At 42.5% G+C, this 24,618-nt stretch overlaps 2 protein-coding genes across 2 annotated transcripts in view; both read right to left on the bottom strand.

The window, feature by feature from the left end:
• Positions 1-868: 868 nt before the first annotated feature.
• LOC134874612 (homeobox protein unc-4 homolog) lies at positions 869-12,750 on the bottom strand. The gene is made up of 9 exons (XM_063898683.1): positions 12,660-12,750; positions 8,994-9,721; positions 6,375-6,537; positions 6,009-6,115; positions 5,204-5,331; positions 4,946-5,082; positions 3,601-3,862; positions 2,471-2,787; positions 869-1,314 (listed from the first exon to the last, which is right to left on the bottom strand). The coding sequence occupies exons 1-9, from the start codon at positions 12,691-12,693 to the stop codon at positions 869-871; spliced, it is 2,322 nt and encodes a 773-aa protein (XP_063754753.1). The 5' UTR covers positions 12,694-12,750.
• A 3,517-nt stretch (positions 12,751-16,267) lies between these two features.
• sdc3 (syndecan 3) overlaps positions 16,268-24,618 on the bottom strand; it is a 33,921-nt gene continuing 25,570 nt past the window's right edge. The window contains exons 3-5 of the mRNA XM_063899976.1: positions 22,611-23,434; positions 21,414-21,600; positions 16,268-19,204 (exon numbers count right to left, since the gene is read on the bottom strand). Coding sequence (XP_063756046.1) covers positions 19,038-19,204; positions 21,414-21,600; positions 22,611-23,434 — 1,178 coding nt within the window. The 3' untranslated portion in view covers positions 16,268-19,037. The remainder of the gene's footprint in view (positions 19,205-21,413; positions 21,601-22,610; positions 23,435-24,618) is intronic.

Genomic DNA, 24,618 nt, shown 5'->3' with positions numbered 1-24,618 from the left:
AGGAACAGTGTCCTCTTGTGGCCTAAAGACAGACCTGAGTCCATTGACATTAACAGCAGATCCCATTAGGATAAAATGGTCCCAGCTCAAGAGCTGTGGCCTGTTATCAGGCCAGAATTTTCCTGGGGATCACTGAAGTATCTATCTTTTATCAGTCTGTTCAGTAATCATCCTCAACGTTTCCCTAATCCATCATCACCGCCATGTTTCAGTAGGTAACCTGAATGTTTCTGAAAGCTGTACATTGTTATTATTTATAAATGAACCACACTGAAAAAAAGTCTGTTAAGTTTGGATGTAAATGTCCTATTTCAAATCTTCCTATTTACATTTTTTACAAATAGTTAATTACATACTTTAATGTACTTGTATGTGTCCATAACAACATTTTAACATGCTTAGTAATCTTCTCAAAAGGTATTGTTTAAACTGTCCCTTCTTTAACCAAAGTCTTTCATTTTGTTAAACTTTGCATTTAGGCCTATTTGTTTGTTTGAAACACCAAGTCAAAATGTGAATATGCATGCACATACAGAGGGGGATGTAGGGAACGATTACACTTTGCAATTAAACCACCGCCCACGCCCCTCTCCGGTCTGCAACAACATTTTCTCAATAAAAATATTCCTCTGAGCAATAGCATGTCGGAGGCCAGGGATTTACATCACAGCTATGCTGGTTCAATGCAAAAATAAGGATAAACAGAACAATGAGCATTTATTGCAGCCAAACGCAGCCCAACCGAGCCAGCTTACAGTCATATCGAGAACATCCTAATAATGATACAAATGAAAACACAGAAATACTTAGAGTTAAACAGGATATATATGAACACTTAAAGCACACTCTCACACAAACAAACCTTTCATCAAAAATTATTGAGGGAAAAGTCGCAGTGGAAGTGACTTTGAATCTCTCGAGGACTGTCATACTCAATCTTGACACAAGGGGGCACTGGAGAGCTGTCTGGGGAGGCAGGGCTAACTTGAGACGGCAGCAGGGAGGCAGCCTTAGTGGGAGTGATCTCCGCTCTGAGGCGAGAGGGCCGCAGGGTGGACACAGGGGGGAGGACGGTGGTGGTGGAGGTGCAGCTGCTGCTGGTGTGTGATGAGTGCTGGGAGTTTGCTTGTGAGGGCACGGCGTGGTCCCCCCGGATGAAGTATGAAGGGGGAGGCAGGGAGTTGGAGGAGGGCGGCTGGGGATCTCGAGCGCCTCGGCTGCCGGGGTAAGTTGGAGGGCACTGAGTGCGCTGGTGCACGGCTGGCTGGCTGTACATGCTGCCCCACGGGTACGACTGGTATGCTGTGATCCCACCTGCAGAAAACCGACCGCTCAATGAGACAATCAAGCTTTATCAGAGAGGATTCAGCACAGATTCAGCAGGAGCAGGATGGCACCTCAGATAGCCCTCTTCCTGTCTTATGTCTACAATAATAATTACCAGAAAGTGTAGAGAAATGTCTTATTTCTTATTTCCTTTACCAAAATGCAGTAGCATGACTAAGTATTATAAAATGCATGAGGGTAATATTTTTTAAAGCACAGAAGTTTATTGCAGGTCATTACAGTCCAGTGGTGAGTGCACTCTGACCGGAGTCGTATAATACACAGCATCACCCCTCTGCTTTTCATTAAAATAGGTTTGGGCTACTATTTTTGTTTGACATTGTTTTTCACCCCAAGCACCAACAAGAGAATGCTTGCTCACATCATCTTTATGGATGAGCCTGCTCAATCTGACAGGTAAAGCAGGAGGGGGATGGGGTGAAGGACTCGATCCATCAGAGACACCAATACGGTGAATATCATTGCTGTAAGCTACTGTTGGATGGAGACCAGTTCTAGGCCCATTCATGCATTCACATGCAGTGGTTTTTACTTTATTCTGAATCGCCAACTCTTTTTGCAATCATGGTTTTTTCCCTGCTTAATGAAATATTTTACTTTAACATATTCATTGGTTTGCTTGTATTTCTCTAAATGTCTACTTTGTTGCATATTGCTCCTCTATCTCCCAATGGTAACTGTCTTGTTCTAATTGTCACTATCATTAAAAAGTAAAAATGCCTGAACTTAAATACACGTATTAGCACGAGTGTTAATGGCCTAGTCCTTGCTCAAGAACCAACTGCAGCAGAGCAGCAGAGTGGGCCAATTTTTTGAGAACAAAAGGATATAGTCTTTTTTACTGAACAGCAAATGTTTGGTGACTAGCATTCTGGGCACTTTCAAGGCTTGGATAGGGATTCAACTCTTCCAGTTTTTTGGCCCATGATACATCTTTCTGCCAAGTTACAAGAACATCTGGACAGTACTTTTTCCTTCATCCTGCTGACAGGCAGACAAACCAACCGACTAACCTGCAAAACAATCTTCTTGGTGTAGGTAAATATCTGGTTCTTTGAAAAGCAGTGTGCTTAAACCCCTTTTCCATGAAGAAATCTAATCAAATCTGATTTTACTGACTCACCAGGATGACTGGCCGACTGCAGCAGGATTTGTCCTGCGCTCTGGGACTGGAAGTAAGCGTGGCCTCCAGTGGAGTAGGTCACCACCCCAGTGGAGTTTCCTCCGGGGCCGAAGGTCAGGTAGGAGGTAGGATTGGAATCTGGAGGGTTGGGGGTGAGGTAGGGGGTGGGGGTGAGGTAGGCCATGCGGGGCAGAGATGCCTGAGGTTGGTGCTGGGGCTGAGTGGAGGGGTAGGAGTTCTGGAGCTGGTAGGAGAGCGGGTTGTTCTGCTGGCCTGAGGTCAGGTAGTCCAGCTTATCCCCCAAGTCAAATAGAGAACTGAGGACAAAACAAAGAAGGATTTACACAACAACATCTTTAAAGACATAATGTGTAACTGCAAGGAGGCTATAAATTATGCTCAGATACTTCCATATATAAAGTATTAATAATATTATATAGTAATATCGATCTCTTCCAAAGTGTAGAAAGGACCCAATAAAATACTTTGGGAACCTTGGCAATTTTCATGACTATTTTGTCACTCACATCAGGGCATGACAGCACCCTCATGACAGCACCCTTTCAAAAGGTCCAGTTCACCCAAAACACAACAGGTCTTATGTCTTATTCATGTTCACACATAAGGACCCAAAAGCCGAGCAATAATCTGCAATTCAGTGTGAATGGGACCTGCCATCAGCACCCGCTGAGCTACAGAGAATGAAAAGGCATCAAGCAGCACTACAGGGGGAATATACGGGTTACACGGTTTTAAAAAACAAATCCGTAATCCATAAACAGATCTCCATAAACAGATCGACTATATGGCAAATAAGGCAGAAAACAACTGGCCATTTGGAGAAGAGTAATTTTTATTGTCTAGCATGAGGGGATTTATTTAAGAGCTGTGAAAAATAGTCTTAGTCAAAGACATATCATTTTCTACAGAGCAATTCCTAACTGTTATGTCTCACGGCAGGATTTCTCAAGTGTTTCAGAGCAAGCTGAAACAGACTCCCCTCTACAGGCACTGTCTGCAGCATCATTATGCTCCTGTCTGCAGTCTGTCCCCCTGTCATCTCTGCTACTCATCCCTGTTCAAATCATCGTATAGTATTCATGTCACAGTCTGCTTCGAACCGAGCTGACCTAGTGTCAGTCTGCAGAGCCTGGGTGTCGCGATGGCCCAGGGAGGAGCCGCTCTCCAGAGCGTCCAGGAACAGAGGTGGGGTGTGAGCCAGGTTGTTAAGGGGAGGTGGAGCTGGGTTGGCAGCGTTGTAGGTCGTTAAGAAAAGGGGAAGACTGGCTCGCCGCAGAGGGGGAGGGCTGTGCATGGGACGGGGGTGATACTCTGCCAACCCCCCCTGAGATGAAAGCTGCTGCTGGCCCACATCTCTCCCTCCGGATTGACCTTGGAGATGAAACAGAGAGATTAAACACTGAGATTAAAGAGACATTGTAGTTTGGTCTCGGGGGAACTTTACCATCTTAACATGCAGGGGGAAGCTTCATCGACTTTAAATGTAGTTCATTGTAAGTGCTAGTGTGCCGCTGGTTAGGGTGTTAGGGGTGTTGAAGTGCGACTTTTGGGCCAAGAAGTAGGAAACAGTCGGCTCCGTCCCTACTACTTCTTTGATCTGGGATTGGTGTGCCTGGTTCTCTGTGTGTCTACTAAGAGCACCATTACGTTACTATATCTGTAAATGGCAAATAGTTGTTAGCTGCTATAATAATGTTCTGAATGTCTTTGTAGGGGAGAATGAGCCTTTGACCTTGCCTGAGGTCTACACACTCCAAGAACTCAGAGGCTTTTTTCAGTACTTGGTGTAATGTTACCTCATTGCTTTTCAAATTAAGAACTGTAGCAGATTGCACACATGTATAATTTATGTAGCATTCTACTTTTACATGTTAGTATAGTAGTTTGTTGTTTAAGTGTTTTCTTATTTTATTCCTTTATATTGTATCTTGTGTATTCCATATACATGCCCCTATTATGCTCATTTTCAGGTTTCATATTTCTATTTTGTGCCTCTAGTGGGACATGTTTCCATGCTTTAATGTTCAAAGAGGTCTTTATTGTTCTCATAATGCCTGTGCTGCAGCACCTCTTTTCACCCTCTGTTAGAAACCAGAGCCAAACCTGCTCTGATTGGTTAGCTCGCCGGCTCCTATGTGATTGGTCAACAACTTAGAGATGTCCCACCCCTTAACCTATCACATACAATTTGTTGGAGTGTCACTATGTTATGGAAGTAAACAAAGGAGTCCAATTGAGGCATTTCAGGCATGTCGGGAAGAAACTCCCTCTGGAGAACTTTAGGATTTTAGCCTTTGCAGACCATTTACATGCACAAAAACCTATATAACAGGAAAGGGAAAACCTAAGGAGCAGAATAGGTCCCCTTCTTTTATGTGATATTTGTGGAGAACTGTGGCCTAATCATGAGCGGTGCTTTTTATTAACTGGGTAGGGTGTTCAGGGTTTCAGCACCTGGACTGTTGAGGCTGGCCAGCAAGTTGCTGTAGGAGGGCGGAGTCTGGTTGGAGAGGGCGGAGAAAGAAGACGCTGCAGGGGCGAGCTGGGGCAGCTTGGTGGCAGGGTGACTCGAAAAACTGGGAGTTCCCTTACTGAAAAAGAAAATAAATATAAGTAACAACCAATCATATATTAAATAACGACTAATCAAAAGTAGTTTGGACCATTTGAGAACAAGAAAAACTACAAACACACAGGGATATACTGTGGTACCTTTTGGAATTGATTTGGTGATGTAGGGGGCTGCTGCTTCTGCCAGCTCTGCTCTGTCTGTGTTCGCCCCTCGCTGTGATAGAGCGCTCCACTTTCCGCCACTTAGCCCTGCGGTTCTGAAACCAGACCTGGTTCACAGCATCATGCAGAGCGAGACAATGAAATTGATCAGGGAAAAGGACTGAGGATGGTGACGAGACAATGAAAGATGGGAGGTGAAAGAAGGCAGTCGGTTTTGAGACAGCAAAGAAAACTTATTTCCCTGTTTGGTATTGCTCAATTATTGGAAGTCTTTGAAGGACAGATAAAAGGGATAATTACTCCCGTTTTTTTTGTTGATTGACAGACAATTTTGATGGCCAACTTTTCTGTTGATCGATACAGTTGAACTAATTTGACATGCAAAAATGTCAGAATGCATATTTCCAGCCTCTCAAATATAGAGATTTAATGCCTTCCTTAGTTTTACGTTATATTTAACTGAATACTTTTGGGTTTGGACTAACAAAATAACACATTTAAAGACATTTTCGCTAGTTTTTGACATTTTATAGACCGATAGATCAATCTAGAAAATAAATCATACTAATCTAAGACTAAAGGAAAAACACCTTCAATACTGTCTGTTTCACCGTGTTAAAAAAAAATTGTCACTGTCAATAATCACATTTCTTTAAAGCTGAACGCCTCAAGAATGTAGGTTTCGATCGGTGCACTTAACTTATTCCTAGTTTGCCAATGATTCTTTCTTAGAGGAGGTAAATCACCAGATAACTAGTGTAAAGGCTTCATGAAAACTACGAACCATAATCCTTTGAGGCGTGACACCAACTGAGGAGGCAATGACTTTCCTCTTCTCTGCGTCAGGGTAGTGGTCCTCCTGGAAGAAGGCCTCTAAATGCTCTAACTGATCTACACACACACACACACACACACACACACACACACACACACACACACACACACACACACACACACACACACACACACACACACACACACACACACACACACACACACACACACACACACACACACACACACACACACACACACACACACACACACACACACACACACACACACACACACACACACACACACACACACACACACACACGTTTGCATAATCTAATCTGAACACAGCTGGCAGTAAAGACAGTTTGGTTACCAGTACTGTAGAGTGTTCTGGTTTTTTTCTTGGGTGGCGGTGGAAGCAGACCGTTGTCAACGATCTCCATTCCCGGCAGCAGAGGCAAGCTGAGCTCCTGGGCTCGACTCCTGCTACTGTAGCGGGCGGAGTGTTGGGTGGAGTAGACTTTGGTTATCTCCATCTGTCATTAACAAGAAAAACATCATCTCTACTCAGTTGCATTCAATCAGTTTGTGTACCCTTTAAAAAATGATGCTTTTCTATTTTTAAGTGTAAATAATATATTTTTTAACGCTGAGCACAATCTTGGAGGATGTCAAGAATTGCTGTGTAGACCAAATACCAACAGGGAAGTTTGTCCACCAGAAATAGCGCACTGTTGAACTTTTCAGTCCCAAAAAATGTTTTCTTGGAAATTATCTCCACTCAATTTCCATATATGTCTATTTTCCTCTCATATGTGAAACTGATATATATATATAGATATATATATACAGTGCTCAGCGTAAATGAGTACCGTACACCCCCTTCGAAAAGTAACATTTTGAACAATATCTCAAAGAACACAAAAACAATTTCCAAAATGTTGACAAGACCAAGTTTTACATAACATCTGTTTAACTTATAACATGAAAGTAAGGTTAATAATATAACTTAGATTACACATTTTTCAGTTTTACTCAAATAAGGGCGATGCAAAAATGAGTACACCCCACTGAAAGTCTCTGGAGCAAAGCTACATTTTAGACTACAAATGTCTAATTTAACAATAATCAACCACAGGTGAGTCTACTTATTCATTACACAGGTGTCCAGCAGACAGGTGACTATAAAAGGGTGTTACTTATTAAAAAAAACCTTCACATTTCATGTTGTTAGCAATAGCGCCACATGGAAGAGAAATGTCACAAGACCTGAGAAAGAAAATAGACATGAGCGTCTTCTGATGAGAAGGGTCGAAGAAAATCGGCATGCAAGTTCCCTGCAGTTATCTAAGGAAGTAGAAAGCCAAACTGGGGTGACTATTTCCCGTGACACAATACGGCGTGCACTGCAGAGGAATGGCATGCATGGGTGCCGTCCACGAAGGAAGCCTCTCCTAAAGCCCAGGCACAAAAAAGTCCGCCTAGAGTTTGCCAGGGCCCATGCTGACAAAGATGAAGACTACTCTATACTCTGGAGTGATGAGACCAAGATAAATGTTTTTGGAACTGATGGCTTCCAAACTCCATATATTTGATATTATCAAATTCTCCATGTGCTTGTCACAATGCTTTAATTAAGCTCTTTCGCCTACTGATATCACACCCCACCGCACACTGAGCCAAATATTAAAAGCCAGGATGTTATTTCCATAGCTGCATCATTAATATTGCAGAAGGTTGTAGGTGTGCATCATTTCACACATATTACACCGTAATTATACATGACAAGAGTTATTATTAGACACCTGGAGATCTTCACAAGAACATGCAAATGTGCCTGTTGGGCTGCAGAGGTTTAACCTCGTGCACCCGCAAGCATTACTTAAACCACAGGAAGTGTATTTAAAGTCCTGCAAACATAACACAGTTTCAAAATATCTGAAATGTGTCAGGCTGCATTTGGGGAAAGATGTCTAAAATGAAGAAACGGACATAGACAAATATAAATACATTAATATTGTAACCTTCATAAGCTTCAATGAAGAGCTGCTACAAGGTGATGCATATACACTCAGTAATTCAATCTGATGTGATCCACTGCAACTCTTCTGACATTAAGTCTACCTTTATTATGCCTATAATGTTCTTTTTTTTTTTACAGAGGTGTTAATTTAATTATATGTTTTATCCCTGAGGTCATAGTTAGTGGTGTTATTGTACTTGACTGCACAATATCATAAAAACTCAACATTATTAACTTTGTAAAACGTAGAATTTATGGCAGAGATGTTGCATTTAATTGCAATTGATAATATAATTTTCACAGTCTCTGAAAAGAAGATTTATCCAGTTGTAAAGCCAAAAGGGGGAACTCACCAATTTAGCACATCGCAGTCTTCAATGAAATCCAGAGTCTGAACAAACTGACAGCTGTCATGTTGCATAATTGGTAATATAGGCACCGGGTTTTGAATATGTGGTAAAAGAAAGTCAATATATCTGGTTTTGCTGCATCAGTCAATGTTATCTGAGTGATGAATCAGTGCAGAACTTCTTTAAGTGGAGATCATTTTGGTTATACTGTAGGTACAACTTTTAGTCAATTGACAGAAAAATGATTGCCATGTATTCTAATAATCGTTGATTATTGAGTAATTTCACATGCCAACATTTTTAGCCTCTCAAATCTGGAGATTTCCTGCTTTTCTCTGCTGAACGTCAAAGTAAACTGAATACATTCAGACGATTGAAGACAGCAGCTTGGACTTCTCACTATTTTCCGACATTTTATAGACAAACGATTACTTGATGTATCTAAATGTTATATCCTGCAGATTAATCAATGAGAATAAGTGATAGTTGAAGCTCTGAAGGGGAACGGTGTTTGTTAAGGAGTTCTGGAAAAAAAATCAGGGATTAAAATGTTGTTCAGCCTACTGAATATGTTCACATTTCCTGCAGTGATTGATAAACAGTGATGGTGTAGTCTCACCTTGTGAGGCTGTGGGCCGTGCAGGGAGTGACTGTGAGGTAGAGAGGGGCTGCAGGCTCTTTGAGGTTGAGGAGGTGCAGGTTGGATGGGGACAGGAGGCTGGGAGGAGTATAGCAGGGGAAGAGGAGCAGGAGCAGGGCGGTACAGGCCGGTCCCCCCACAGCCCAGGAAGAAGGGGTCGGACAGGTCGCAGCTGTTCATCAGTCCAATGGGAGGCTCGGCCAGAGCCAAGCTCTCCCCTGAACTCATCGTTGATGCCCCCTGTAACCGACTCTCCTCCTCAAAGCGCTTGCTGACATCTTTATACCCTCTCCTGTTTCTAACTCGCTCACTTTGCTTCCTACCTCGCCTCTTCCTACCCTTTTTCTTCTCAATTCTCTCTTCTAGACTTTTCCTTTCTTTGGCCTCTTGCTTGTCGATTGCTTCCTTGTTGTTCTCAATCTTGTCGTGTTCCATCCGCTCCTCCTGTTCCTCCTCCGCTCGCAGGCTGCTCTCTGGCCTAACCTGCTCCTCTTCTTCTGTTGCCATAAGTTCATTTTCTAAATCAACATCTTTCCTTTTACTCTCCCCCTCCTCGTGTTCTCGGCCTGTCTCCTCTCCTGCCTCTTTATCCTCTGTCTGATTAAACACCCTCTCCTCTCCTTCCCCTCTCCTCGTCCTGCTCCTCCTCCCTTGGTGGTTCTTTCTTTCCAAATCCTCCAGCTCCTTGCACAGAAGGCTTGGACAGTCTGCAAATGAGTGAGTGAGAGTTATGTTTTTTACTTTTGTCCAAAGTCTATAAAGCCTGGACACTAAAGCCTGGATAAGTAACATGGGGTCAGTCAGCAAGAAGAGTAAGCAAGATATTCCAAATTATGGAACAACTATATCCAGCCAAATACTCTTTTGAAAGTACCGAGATCAAAATCCACTGAGGCAGCCCGTTCCCTGGTCCACCGTCCAAAGATATTCCCCTGAATGCATCACTTAGAATGTATCCAACAATCATGGCTTTAGTTCTGAGCTGTTGAGTGAGCAGCAAAAGTAGAAATTGCGAGCAGGTAAACAGTTAGGTCAGCAGTCAAATCATTTCATTTAATTCACAAGACTTGATCGAACAACAAATTACAGTCCTGCGACAACCACCAGATTTTCTCAAAGCATTATTGATTTCGTTCAAGATGGGTATTTCAACAAATATAACAAAAAGTTTTTCTAAAAAAAAACAGAACCCACTCTAGCTTTAATCAAAACAAGAACTGGAGAAACTTCTACATAATCCTAAAACTACTGCTGCAGCCAGAACTTATTACACCTTGAACCACCACATCAGTTTCCCATCCTTGAAACTACTTTATGGTTTCTCGATATACACTAGCCTTGCTTATCCATACGTTTATAAAGCTTAAATGAAATGATCGACTCATCTGTGTTTCTTATTGTTGCTGTACCGAGACTCACTGAAAAACTCAGTAAGACTGTCTTTAGTTTTTATATCCCATTTGCTGGAATAGACTCCCTCATGACTCCAATTACTTTTTAAAGCACCCTCAAAAGACTTATTTTTCTGTTGCCTTTTCTATGATCATCTGTACATGGAGGAAAACACGTAGCACAAAAACAATATAAAAACAACAATAAACAATAACAATATCAAAACAACAAGAACAATGAAACAAACACAGAGTTTCATGCTGGGTTAAAAGCCAAGGAGCAGATGAGTTTTAAAAATGGGCAGTGAAGGGGCTCTATCCCCTCTGAGCTTCCGTTTAGGCCTTGGTACCTCCAGGAGCAGCTGATCAGCTGACCAGAGGCACCGGGCAGGAGTGTAAGGATGGAGCAGCTCAGAGAGGTAAGACGGGGCGAGACCATTTAAAGATGAAAAAACAAATAAAATAATCTTAAAATGGACTCTAAAATGCACAGGCAGCCAGTGAAGGGAGGCTAACATGGGAGTTATGTGGTCCCTTTTACGTGTTCCAGTTAGGAGGCGAGCGGCAGCATTTTGGACTAACTGGAGACGTGCGAGGGAAGACTGGCTGACTCCAAGATAAAGTGCATTACAGTAATCCAACCGAGATGTAATAAAGGCGTGGATTACTGTTTCAAAGTGCTTATGTGCAAGGAAGGGCTTTACCTTTGCCAGCTGCCTAAGATTTAAAAAAAGCTGTACTTCACTATTGCACCAATTTGCCGGTCCAATTTAAAAATCACTGTCCATCTTAAAACCCAAGTTTGTGACTGTTGGCTTCCTGTAGTGCTCCAAGGGGCCCAAGTTAACAGGAGGGGGTTCACAAGAGCCACTGGGACCGAACACCATCACTTCTGTTTTATTTTCATAAAATTTTAAGAAGTTCATGGACATCCAGGCTTTAATGTCTTCAATACATAACAGAAGTGGTTTCAGAGAGAAAGCATCCTTCTTCTTCAACAATGAACAGAGAAACCATGCTTTCTCAGGATTGAACCCAGGGGCAGCAGGTACAATGAGAAAAGCAGGGGCCCTAAAACTGAACCCTGTGGAACCCTGTATGACAGCGGAGCAGTGCAGGACTCAGAACCACCCAGGCTTACGCACATGGTTCTGTCTGCCAGATAGGACTTGAACCAGTTCAGGGCGGGACCAGAAATGCCCACTAGGTGCTGTAACTGAGGCACTAAAATGTTGTAGTCCACGGTATCAAAAGCCGCAGTTAAGTCCAGGAGGACACGAATCACATAGTCTCCAGAGTCATTTGCCAGGAGGATGTCATTAAAAACTCTTAATAAGGCTGACTCTGTGCTATGCAGTGTTTTAAAACTGGACTGGAAGACCTCCAGCACATCATGCTCATCCAGAAATGTTTGTTAATTGAGTATAAAAAACTTTTTCCAGGATTTTTCAAAATAAAAGGCAGCTTGGAGATGGGTCTAAAATTGGCTAGCACACCAGGGTCAACACCAGGTTTCTTAAGCAGGGGTTGCACCACAGCATGTTTAAAACTTTGGGGGAAAACACCAGAAGACAGACTACTGTTAATAATGGCCAGAACCGACTGCCCTATACTAGGGAAGACCTCTTTAAAAGACACAGGGAGAACCTGATGGCTTAATCTGGCCAACCACATCTTCTAAGGCCTTCAGAGAGAACCAAATTTATAAATTCATGAAAACGCCCGGTTTTCACTGTTGGGACCATTAAACGTGTACTTAAATTGACTGGCGCTTCCCCCCATCCCCCAACAATCGCAAGTGTCCTCTTTTTCGCCACCTCAAATCTGGTCACCCTAGCTATTACGTTCATATTTCATGAGTCACGAGGCCTGCAGGTTGAATAAAACCCTGATAAACGTCATCCCCGCGAGGAGCTGCAATGACTTAATTAGGTTCCCAGCTGTGCCGCACCTCCTGCCACCTCAACTGACCGCTAATTAAATCTGAACAGCTAGCTGCAGCTAAACTAGCTAACCTGTCCTCATGTTCAAACACCGGGTCGTGAATGTTAATAGCTGAATCTTAAATGGTCTCTGTGGAACTGAGCAGCTCGGGAAGCTGACCCTCGCAGGAAAGATAAAGTGCTTTAAATACACCCAGAAAGTCTTTCAAAGTTTACTAAAGGACACTGAAGTTGAGTGCGGAAATAGTCGACGAGCTCCAATGAACCAATAAACTAATAAAACAATTAAATGTCATCCTAGAAGTCCTTACCAAAATCTTCAGCTATGTCACAGTCTTCGTCCATCGTGAAGTCGAAACCAATAAACTAATAATCAATTAAGCAATGCAGGGTCACGAAACGAATTGCTTCAGCACCGCAGGCTAATGAGGTTGATTGATTGCTTGATTACCTTCTCAGCAGTGTGACGGAGAACTATCGCGTGAAGGGGGAAACTGATCCAGTCAATCAGTGACTAGGAAAGGTAACACACGTGATCAGATGTACCCTCACGTAACATCATCAAAAAAACGTTATTGATCTCATTCATTTCATCGACTCTGACTCTGGTTTGTGTTGATTAAAAGAAAAAATATGATGTATACTCATCAGTGGTGGGAAAACTTTGAAATCCTTTTACTTGAGTGTTTGCATTGTATGCTTCCTTATGCCTGTACTTCATAACATTTGAAAGGAAAATTATGTAATTTTGTCTCTGCTTCTTTTATTTGACTGCTAATGTTCATATTAAGATCTTACTTATATATAAGTTATAGAAACATATGATTAGTCAATACAATACAAAACATTAAACATACAACTGGTAGTTCTTAACCTTTATTGTCATTACTAAAAGTCAAAAGATAGTGTCTATGATTTCAGTGAACAGTTCAACTAAAGAAAAAAGTGGAGGACACAAAATGCTGTTAATTTGACTTGGGTCAAAGTCTTTGTATACTCGTATATTATATCACTTTTTTATTGTTCTTTTGTAAGGATGCCAAACAGACATTTGCATCAGTTGTAAAGATGCTGGTATAAAATCTGCTTAACATCAAGATAAATTCAGGTTAAAATGAGTATAAATCAAGTTTTCTTGTTTCAGTTGTTCCACTGTTACCCACCAGATGGGGTACTGCCTGGACCCCAGGCTCTTATTCTGTCTACCCCAACTCCACTGTTCACTCCTCTGCTCCACTCCTCCCAAACAGAAAAGGGCTCTCATAAAACCCCCCTCATGCTCTGTGAAAGGCACATTTCCATATTAGCAGCCCACCATAGCCAAGGCCAGGACAGCTTGTTGTCTCCTCTGGATCCAGGGAAAGGCCATCTGCACACTCCCTCCTCCACATCAGGTGACCTTGGTTTAATCTGGTCTGATGCAAAGAATGTAAACTGAAGGCCCATTTAGATTAATTTCCTTTACTGCGTGCTTGCAAATCACCCAGGACAGTTTATCTAATCACTTCATAAGTACATTTTTATGCATGACTTACATTTGTTACATCTCTGGGTGCTTCTCCCATGAGTGTTCACTGAGTTCAGCAAGTGTAAATAGGCTGTTAAGAGGCTGTGATCGCACATATATATAAATATATATACAGAATTCAGTCAGATGTAGCGTTGAGTCATACAGGGCTGAGTATAATGTTACGAGGTCAGAAATGGTATGAAGGCCAGGCTAATGCTGGTGTGTGAGAACACCAGAGGGAGACTTTGTGTCTGCATGTGAGTTCTCTTGAATGTGTGTTACTAAAATATTTTCTCATTCAGAGCTGCCACTACTGAGTCCTGAGTGACGAGCAAATCCTCATGCTCAAGTCTGAGTTCAATCCAGCACCAGTGGTGGGTTTAGTCATAGCCAAGACCAAAATAAAAGGTTCAGCTCACCCAAATTACAAAATGTCTTTCAGTCATATTTGTTTTTTTTTTGCTAAAACCTTGAGATATCTGTCTCTGAGATTTATTCCTCCAGCCCAGCAAGTGGAGACAAATGGAATTTCATTTGCAACGCTCACAGCATTGGAAATTCACTTTTAAATAATTCAACAGTAGTGTGTCTTTCCAGCAACAATGCCCTGGTTGCATCGGTCTTTAATCCAAACCACACTGAGAACATTTTTCAATCAAACTGCAGTTAGAGAAATTGTAATGTTGAAACTTTTTGTTCTCCGGATTAGAGAAAAGAATTGGGAAATAGGAGAATTAGGAAGAGATGTGTTGCTGCTTCTGAAGAATTTAACTTGATGTGAGCACCACAAAATGCATTAAAGTACAAGCAGAAATGTCAGATAATAGGCAAGTATAAGTGAACATTTGTGAAAGGCTACAGACAATTATGGGGTTTATAAATTAAAAAGGTGTTTTACAATCTGGGAAGACATGCTTGTTAAGTTATCAAGTTAGACATTTGACAAACTGCAGCTTTATTCAGTGGCTGTGGGGAGTACTAATGAAGATGTCAATGGTAATGTTAATTGAATTGAATGTTACTATACTTGAATCTGGATTAGTTGTGTAGAAACCTCAAAGTAAAAGTAGCTTACTTTAGCAGCTCTACTGAAAACGAACCCACATATCAGGTGCATGTATAGGTAATACAAATGCAAACAAGGCATTATTACAATAATGAATTGATTCAATTCACTCTAATTCTTTATTATTCTCCACCATAGCAACACTATATTTAATTTCACAGAAATGTTTTTGGTCACAGTATGAGTAACAAGAGCTTCTTAAAACATGCTATTATCGTGATTTATTATGTAATGTATTAAATAAAGTCCTTTAATACATTGACCCATTATCTGTTTCTGCTTATCCTTCAGTAAAGTCGCAGGAGGCCGCAGCCTGTCCCAGCTGACATTGAGTGAGGTTGGTAAACCGTTGACAGGTCGTAATTATATTAATGAACAACGATGGATTATTTTGACCCCTAGAGGCCCAAAAAACTCCCAGGTTCACTGCATGTTAATTGCTTTTGGTACTTTAATGAATGGTGCATTTGTAAGGAAATTAGCATACAATCAAGTAAAGTGGGTCCAGTATTGTTTCCGTCTACCAAAAACAAATGTCAATTCAAATCAATATCATTTCAATTTATATTTATCACATTTAACAAACATATATCTATTAACCATACTACTACTGACTACAGAGAGTAAATTCCTTTAGAGTAACAGCCATCATAGCAAAAGTCTACCTAATTACAGTTGACTTGAACATCAACGATATATCAGTCTGCTGCTGCATGACTGACAGTGACCCCCATCCCCCCAATAGTTTGTACTTTAAATTAGTACTTTACATTTAATAATTAGTTTTATCTGATAAAACTGCACGGGTGGAATTGAGTGCCTTGAAAGGGGTTATGCATTGGTATTTAAAAAAAATCTAAAACAAAAACAGACAATGATATGAAGTCATTAGGGAACAAATTGAACGAGAGTTAAGATTTTAAAAAAGCACCTGTCAACTGAATACAACAATCGGTATGCCTTAATTGTCTATGCAGACTCTAATTGGTAGAATTATGATGATTAAATTATGCAAATTGACCACAAACAAATCTTGAACCATGTTTTATTCTTCAGGACAGGCACAGGTTGGCCTCAAGGTTCTCCTGTTGTCTGGTGTGTGCACTGTACTTCAAAGTATGAAAAATAACTTTTTGCAAAATGCAAAGTAGTAAGATCAGAAGATTGATACCAGCTACAGTGAGCAATCTGTTAGCTTAGCATAAAGACTGAAAAAAGGAGGATAAGTCTACTTACTTGCACCTCATGTATTATTTAAAGCTGACTAGACACTAACAGCAGAATGAAAAATCACAGGTGCATTGATTCATCACTTCAATAAAACACAACAAAAGACGAGAGGACAGATTTACCCAACCAGGTTTTTTATTTGGAACAGAGTGGCAGATTAGTGACAGGGCGGTGAGTGGAGGATCCGCCTCCTCTCGCTCACTCAGCCAATGACAGAAACTCAGCCTTAAAAAAATGCAAATGTATAAAAACAGGAATGGGAACAGCAAACATAGAGTAGTGTAGCCTCCGTTGGGCTTCACACACACTTACACCCATACACATGCATACCTACACTCACACGTACAAATTCACCCTCTCTTTCTCACTCACACACACGTCTTATTTGGCTACGCAGGCTTAGATGGGTACAAACACTCACTTTTTGTTTACGCTTTGACAGTCACTTTATAAAAGACAGTACGTGTTAAGATCATTCCTGCCTGTGAGAAAGTGGCGTGTTGTCTGTCCGTCTGCGGCAGAGAGACAGACAGGCAGACAGACAGACAGACAGTGAAAAGACACAGTCAGTGTGTGTGAAAGCCGCTGTGAGGGACCAGCTGCCCCTCGTTCAGCAGTGAACAGGAACACTCGCAGACACACACACACGTCGACAGGCTAGTCAGTGTACACAAGAGTCTGCTGTGAAATACCAAGGTGAAGCACTCACACATACATACACACACACATACACACGGGTGGCGTGTATAGATGAGGTGAAGACACACACACACACACGCTGGCGAGGGGGCAGGCAACATACACACACAGGAGTGGTGGAGGTGTGTTACCTGTCTGTGGAAGAGCGTGAGAACTGCTGGAGAAGGTAAACACACACTTAGCCACAGTACATTCCAACTTTAACTCACCCCCCTTCTTTTCAAACGCACAAAAACACACACACAAGCATACAAACACACCCAGACTAGTTTAGTTTTGACTCCCATGCATTTTTGTTCTACAGTACTGAGTATAATAGAAGCTACTAGCCCAGTCGCACTGGTGTGGTTATTGTTACAATCTCTTAGATAGAAGCACAGCCCTCCTGTCTCCTCCTCACATTCCCCAAACCAAACCCCTTCCCCCCTGTTTTCCCCTTCCCAAAATGAGTTCACAACAGGTTAAAGTCACCCCATCGACACTTATTCCCAGTTCCTCGTCATAACCAAAGCTTTAATGACAGAAGTTATGATTTTGAATGAATTAGTGCATGTATGGAGCGACTTCCTGTGCAGAATCACACTTTCGGTTTCTCATTAAAGCCCCTCTCGCTTCCCAGAGGCCCCACCCATCCCCAAACAGAGAGCCATTGATGGAAGAAAAAGAAAGTGAGCCATGCAAAAGGTGCATCTGGGAGTGGTGGTGATGGGGGGTGGGGAATATCAGATGAGCTGATGACTTGACATGTAGTTGTGCTTTTACACAAACAGAGCAAACTTTAAACCAACCGGCAACTGATAACTAATCAATAACATATTGAAACCACCTGATCTCGCTCGTTTCACAAGTGATGACGATCACAATGACGATGGGTTTGATATGCGTTTCAATGATATGATGAAAAGTATACTTAAGAAGTCTGTGTGGTGTATTTAAATGCACAGCAAGTTATATGTCTGTGTGTGTGTCTGTGTGTGTGTGTGTGTGTGTGTGTGTGTGTGTGTATATGTGTGTGTGGCTGACGAGAGCACAGCTCATCTAAAGTGATGACGGATGTGATGAATAAAAACTCTTCATGATCATGCAGATGGTTAGTGATGCCAGAAAGGATACGCTGATATTTACATATAAACTTTTTTTAAATTGCTAAATACACATCCTCCTGTTTCGGTATTATTATTATTATTATCATTATTATTATTTTTCACCATCCAGCCCAAAACATTGATATATTATTGGTTATTATTACTATCTGTAACTAGTCTTTGTACAGCTTAGAGGAGCAGATCGGCCTCTATGCGACCAGCCAATGTTTCCACAGCGGCTCCTCGGCGTAGTGAAACACCGAGGATTGAGCATTGTTTTCTGGTTGGCCGAACACAGAGAGAGAGGTCAGAACCACCAATCCAGCAGATATACATCTGTGTGTGTGTGTGTGTGTGTGTGTGTGTGTGTGTGTGTGTGTGTGTGTGTGTGTGTGTGTGTGTGTGTGTGTGTGTGTTTATGTGGCTGTATGTATGTGCGTTTACGTCTTTGAGCACCAGAGGGATGGAAGGCACAAAAGAGACCTTTCCTCTCACCTTTGACCCTGGGCTCTGTGCAGCCAACCAGATGCTCTGTGTGTTTTCGGGGGTGAGGGGCAGAGTCGAGACCATCACTCTCCTTTTTTCTTTTGTGTCTCACTCAGCTCGCCTCGCCCCTCTCCTCTTTCTTTCTAGCCTTTTCATTTGCTCCATAAAAAACCGAGCAGGAAGATTTTTTTTGTGCTGGAAAACACAGGTTAAGAGCTTGTGTTTTGTTTTGTTTGTTTTTCTTACAAAATAATCATATCGTTACATACAGAACAAGAGAATCTGTAGAATATTAATAACAACATTTACTTTAAAAACATCTTGTGTGTATGTGTGTTATTTTTTCAGAATATATTTGGATTTTTTTTTTCTTTTTTTTTTCGTCCTCTTTTTCGTTTTCATTGAAAAGAAAGTTCTGAGTCCGCAGAGAGAGAGAGAGGCGCTCTCAAGTGTTTCAGAGACGAGATGAGAGAGGGATGAGGAGAGGCGAGCAGATGAGGGGGAGGCGACAAAGAAGAGAAGGAGGACGGGGGCTTAGTATCTTTCCCTCTTCGCTCTCTCTCGCTCTTTCTCTCTCCCTCGGTGTGCGGTGTGTCTCTCTGCCGTACGACTGTTATGCGTAAAACTCCTCCTGCTTGTCTGGTTTCTGGTAGGTGACGGTGGCTTGTTTGGGTTCCTCCAGCGTGTAGCTGCCCTCGTCCTTCTTCTTCATCCTGTACACTAGCAGCATCACCAGGAAAGCGGCAAACAAGGCGCCCACTACTCCTCCCACTATCACCGCTGGAGAGAAAGAAAAAGAGAGGGTGGAAATCTTAGAAAACCTTCCAGAACATCACAAATCCTAAAACACTCAGAAAAACACTAAAATGCCATTAGAGGCACTGTTACATCCTGCAGCAGACTACATCACTACAGACTGCATCAAACACTCCTAGTCTGAAAGCAGAGCTACCACAGCATCACTATCACCTAGCCGCTAAGTGAAGACTGATGAGCCAGAATGTGCCAACATACTGTACGTCCTGGGCTGCCAACAGCTTTGTGCTAAATTGCAGCCCTGCAGTGCTACATAGTAGTTTATCCCGACGGGCCTGAGTAACCAATCGCAGCAGCTGCAGTTTACCACCTTCCTCTGCGCACATCGCTAATGACCTCTTGCTGTGTGTGATAAATTAATTTGCGGTTATCAAATGAGGGGGAAAAAAAACTGTTCCTTGTTAAACTAATTGGTATTGATGCCAAAATGGAGAACATTTTCCAAACTGGTGTTGAATGCTTTGTTCCCATTCATTGTGTGGGAGGTGTTGTCTTTGTTTATTCCATTATTGCTATTAACAGAGTACAAAGGCTGGGGTATTTAAGATAACAACACGCCTCACCACTGCTTTGTTACTGCATTCACCACTCTTGACGTTTCACACTGTCGTAGTTAAATCTAATTATATTTAAGATTTGTAAGATCAGGTTTAAGTTATATGGTGCAAACAAATTTAAGAAGACAATTGTTAGTGGACATGAGATATTGTATTTGCAAGGTCTCAAGTGCAGAAACGCTTATTCTCTTATTCTACGGTGCCGGGGTGTCTAAGACGTTGGGCGAGAGGCGTGATGCACCTTGGATAGGTCGCCATGCAATCACAGGGCTGACACAAAGAGAAAACGATTTACACCTACGAGCAATCCAGGGTCAACGATTCAGCTAACCTGCATGTTATTACTCTGTGGGAGGAAGCTGGAGGACGCAGAGAAACTCAAGCTAACACGGGAAGAACATGCAAACCCCACACAGGGGGCCCAATTTAATGCTGTTCGATTTTTTGCTTCCTATTTTAGTAAAATTACTGAGAAGTAAAGAGAAGAAAAGTGGCAGCTGGTCACATTCTGTAAAGGCTAAGACATATGGTGCAATGCTTCCTTTCTTATCTCCTTTATAAGATAATACATGACCATCCCTACAAAAGGAAAAGCAATCATGTTGTCCCACAATTCCTTGCAGCAGCATCATTTAGAGACCCACGTCAATAATCTGCCATCGCTTTATAATCATGAAGCCTAATGTAAGTGCAGTTGGATTCCTTTCCCAAGTCCTAATGAGTTCCCCTTAACCCTATTCTCATGACCTAATGACATTTCAATTAAATAGAAAGACATTAGGAAAAAATGGAGCCATAGTTATGGGAAAATGTTGACGCTCTGCCACAGTTCTGTGAAACATATATAGATTTTGGAGTGAAAGGAATAATTGCAATAGTTTTAAATAAAAATTATTAAAAAGGAAAGACAAAGGGATTCATTTAATCTGAAGTATTTGGTTTGGGCAACAAATATTACCCTAATTGAAATGGAAATGTCATTTCATTTATCAAAACTTAAAGCTATTGCAGAATTGCTCTTTCCCCTTAATGTAGGGTCAAACTTTGGTAAAAGCATATCATACACATCACTGTGTATGATATGCTTTTAAGTGAAAGTAAATACAGTGTTGATACATGTCCAGTCAGACATGTACAGATGTATTTCATAAAAGACAGTCTAGTCTAAAGTCTGTTGCCTCCTGTTCTTTACCGATGACCAGGAAATCAGCGAAAACCACCGCCATCAATCCACCAATCAGAAGAGCTGAAGGAAAGACAGAGAGCCAGTCAGGTCAGGCAAGTTGGCCGCTGCCTCACTTTCTACAACAGCTCTTTGGGATGAGGAGAGGGGGCACTTGAAAAGGAATTGGATTTACCCAGAAGCAAAATGATGGGAAAAAGAGGGGAGAGAGGAGGGGTTGGATAACCCAAGAAGGGGATTGCTTGTTCTCACTGGGTCAAACAGGGCTAAGTAGCGCATTCACTCATCAGGATGACTCTGTACTACTTGAACGTGAGGTACTGCCAGTTTATCTTAGCGGCTCCCAGAAGGCACAGGAAACGTACTGGAGGCCACAGGGAAATGTGATCTGTTGATCTAAGAGGTGGCTACCACGTGGATCAGAAGCTCCTACCTATCAAGACCTCTTTTCTCTCCAGGATGTTCTTCTGTGGCAGCTGGGCGGCAGAGCTTCCTCCGTCCACTGTGTTGCCGTTCAGATCAGGTTCCCCTGGCAACAAACCTCGACCCAGATCATTACGACGATCATCATGGATCTCAAAATCTCCACTGGGTCCTGCAGCGCCCGCCTCGTTGTTCTCCTGGGACACAGAGGGAAAAAAGTGAGACTGACGACAGGAAATGTACCTTTGATGTAATCACATTTGTTCCACGGAGCAGAATTGTTTCCAAACCAACACAAATGGAGAACTTTCCATGGCACACGTTGGCCTCTGAAACAATGAGCCTCTGTATGTTCCGTTTGGCGGAAAGTGGCATATTGTCCAATGCATATACGCACTTCATGAAATCTGGCAACTTAATTACAATGTGGAAACCAAACAAATCTAAATGCATCATGCTTTAATGCAAAACGGCTGCAATAAACATAAGCACCAATCAGAGAAATGACTCTGGTCTGTAAATAATTAAGCTGCCAGCGTTACGCAGGAAGGGTTTGGTATCAAACATAAATACTTTATTGGTTCTGACCAAAATGAGTGCATTAGTACCAGACTGTGGTGCAAAAAAGGATTCAAATATTTTACTCCAGTAACCACACTGGAAATCTACATCTCTATACAAGGGGAAGACCTATTCCAATGATATTTAGGAAGTAAAAATATTAAAACTTAATAATAATGGTAAAATCTAAGTCATTTTTAATGATTGGCTTATTACAGAATAATACATAACAATTATTGGATTACAACTATCGTACATCAACGTAGATGTATAAAGTAGCAGAAAATGAGAATACTCAAGTTAAGTACAAGTACCTCAAATGTGCACTTAAAGGGGTCCTAATATGCTTTTGTGATTTTCCCGTTCTTGTAGTGTGTTTGATAGGTTTTTATGCATGTAAATGGTCTGCAAAGGCTAAAATCCCCAAATCTCTCCCACACACTCCCTCCTGCCTGAAATCCCTTGAGTTGACTCTTTTTATTTACTTCTGTAACATCACAGTGTGACACTTGTACTTCTAGAGGCTAGCGCTCAAACACATTGTACGTATTAGGCGGCGGAACATCTCAAAGGGGTTGACCAATCACAACAGAGCTGGCCAGCTAACAAATCAGAGCAGACAGATGTCAGTTTTCCATAGTCTCACCTGTGTAGATGTGGGCTGTTGTGGGCGGGTCGTTCTCTCTGACGACTCCGCCTGTGTTGCTGTTGTCATGGGAACCCTGGGCCTGAAGGACACCCTGGTCCTGACTGTGGCGGCAGTGGGTTCAGCTGTGGTCGCCTCTGTGGTTGTCTCTGCAGTGGTGGACGGGTCTTCCTCTGTGGTGGTATCCATTTCGAAGACGGGGGAGAAGGCTGTGGGTTCAGGTGACAGGTAGACGTCCTCCTCTTCTTCTGTGGTGCTCAGGTCATCCGAGCCTAGAGAGGGCGCTGCACTCTCTGCAGGGCTGGTTGTCAGTTCGGTGGTCACCACGGGGATGGCGGTGGTCTGGGCTGCGGCAGCGGCTCTGATTCGCTCAAGCTCTCTCTCTCTTTCCAGCTCACGTTCTCTCTGCCTCTCTCGCTCTTTCTCTCGCTCTCTCTCACGCTCCCTCTCTCGCTCCCTGTCCTTCTCTCTCTCCAGCTCTCGGACCCGCTCCCTCTCTCGTTCCCTCTCTCGCTCCCTCTCCAGCTGTCTCTCCCTTTCTTTCTCCCTCTCCAGATCCCTCTGTCTCTCTTGCTCCTTCTCTCTTTCCCTCTCCAACTCTCTCTCCTTCTCAATCTCTCTCTCTCTATCCCAGAATGCACCGCTCTCTCCGTCGGCCTCGGTGGGCAGCGGGGTGGCGATGGGGTTTTCTGGGTTGGGGCTGGGCTCAGCGGCAGGTAAGGCGGAGGGGGCGGGGCCGGTGGCCTGGGTGGTGGAGAGGAGGAGGGTCTCCTCCGTGGTGAAGGACACGCCTGCCGACGTCGGCCTCAGCCTGATGTCAGGAACTGGAGAGGAGAAGAGAGGACTTTGAATTAAATAATGACTTAATTAAAAAACAACAAACAGAGGAGCCAACACATTAAAAATGCACACTTCTCACTCACACAGACACACACACCCACACACTGCCACACACACTGCCTCAGTAAATCAGAAACCGAGACTGCGGCTGAGTTTGAAATCAATCCCGTAGACGCTCATTTACTACTCCCTGTATACAAACACTCAATAATTTACTCTCTGCTGAGCTGTAAATTGAGATTTCAGACAGTCTTACAAGTCACCTTCAGTAGCAGGTGCAGTGTTGCACGACCATATTTTTTTGGGGGGGGGTCTATAAAATGTGAAGCATTGAACTGTGTTAACAGAAGGTATGAACATGCCACCAATGCTGCCTCTTAATTTCTTACTGAGGGGATTGTTCAAGACACAAGATTTATGTGTATGTGCATAGATTTAACACTGTAAATCAAGTAGATGCAATTTTTTTTTGCAAACAGGACTTGAGTGCGGGAGATGCAGACTGACAAGATCTCTGCCTGGAATCAAACTATGGATGTTATCCTTACATGCAAAACATGTACAACATGCCCTCCATGATGCTACTACTTCCCCGTGTGTTGGACAAATATCCACACTGTGTCGGCATTTGTCTCCAAATCGGAAATCATATAAACCCTCTATGGAAAATAAATACAAAGACACCTGCCTTGTGTTTCAGTATGAGAAGGGGAAACCAAGCTTTTGTACAGCGGTGATGTAAGCCTGGTCAAGGGCTCTGTAAAGTTAAGAAGCAGTCGAGCATTTAAGTATCGTACTTCTATAAGGTTGGGGGATTCACGTTGCACAGGCTAAAAACAAAATGGTCTAAATCTGTTGAGCAGAGGCCGGGATATCATGACTGTTAATCACTGATGAGTCAAGATCCAAAAAGGGTGGGAAGTACATTTCCCATAATGCACCAATACTGCCAGTTTGCACGAGTAGGCCTATACCTTCTTGCCCAGTACACCCCCAAATCTTCATCCTACTCCAGATCCACTTAAGACTGTATACACAGACTGAGTAAAGGGACCTTTATGTGTAAAATCAGAACGGTGCTCCTCTAAGAAGATAACCGTCCGTCCCGTCTTTGTGATCGCTCAGATTAAAAGTCAATACAGACCAATCACACAGCAGAGCTCTGTTT

The sequence above is a fragment of the Eleginops maclovinus genome, chromosome 13 (assembly GCF_036324505.1).
Source record: "Eleginops maclovinus isolate JMC-PN-2008 ecotype Puerto Natales chromosome 13, JC_Emac_rtc_rv5, whole genome shotgun sequence".
Taxonomy (NCBI): Eukaryota; Metazoa; Chordata; class Actinopteri; order Perciformes; family Eleginopidae; genus Eleginops; species Eleginops maclovinus.
This window is presented reverse-complemented; position numbering and strand designations above follow the sequence as displayed.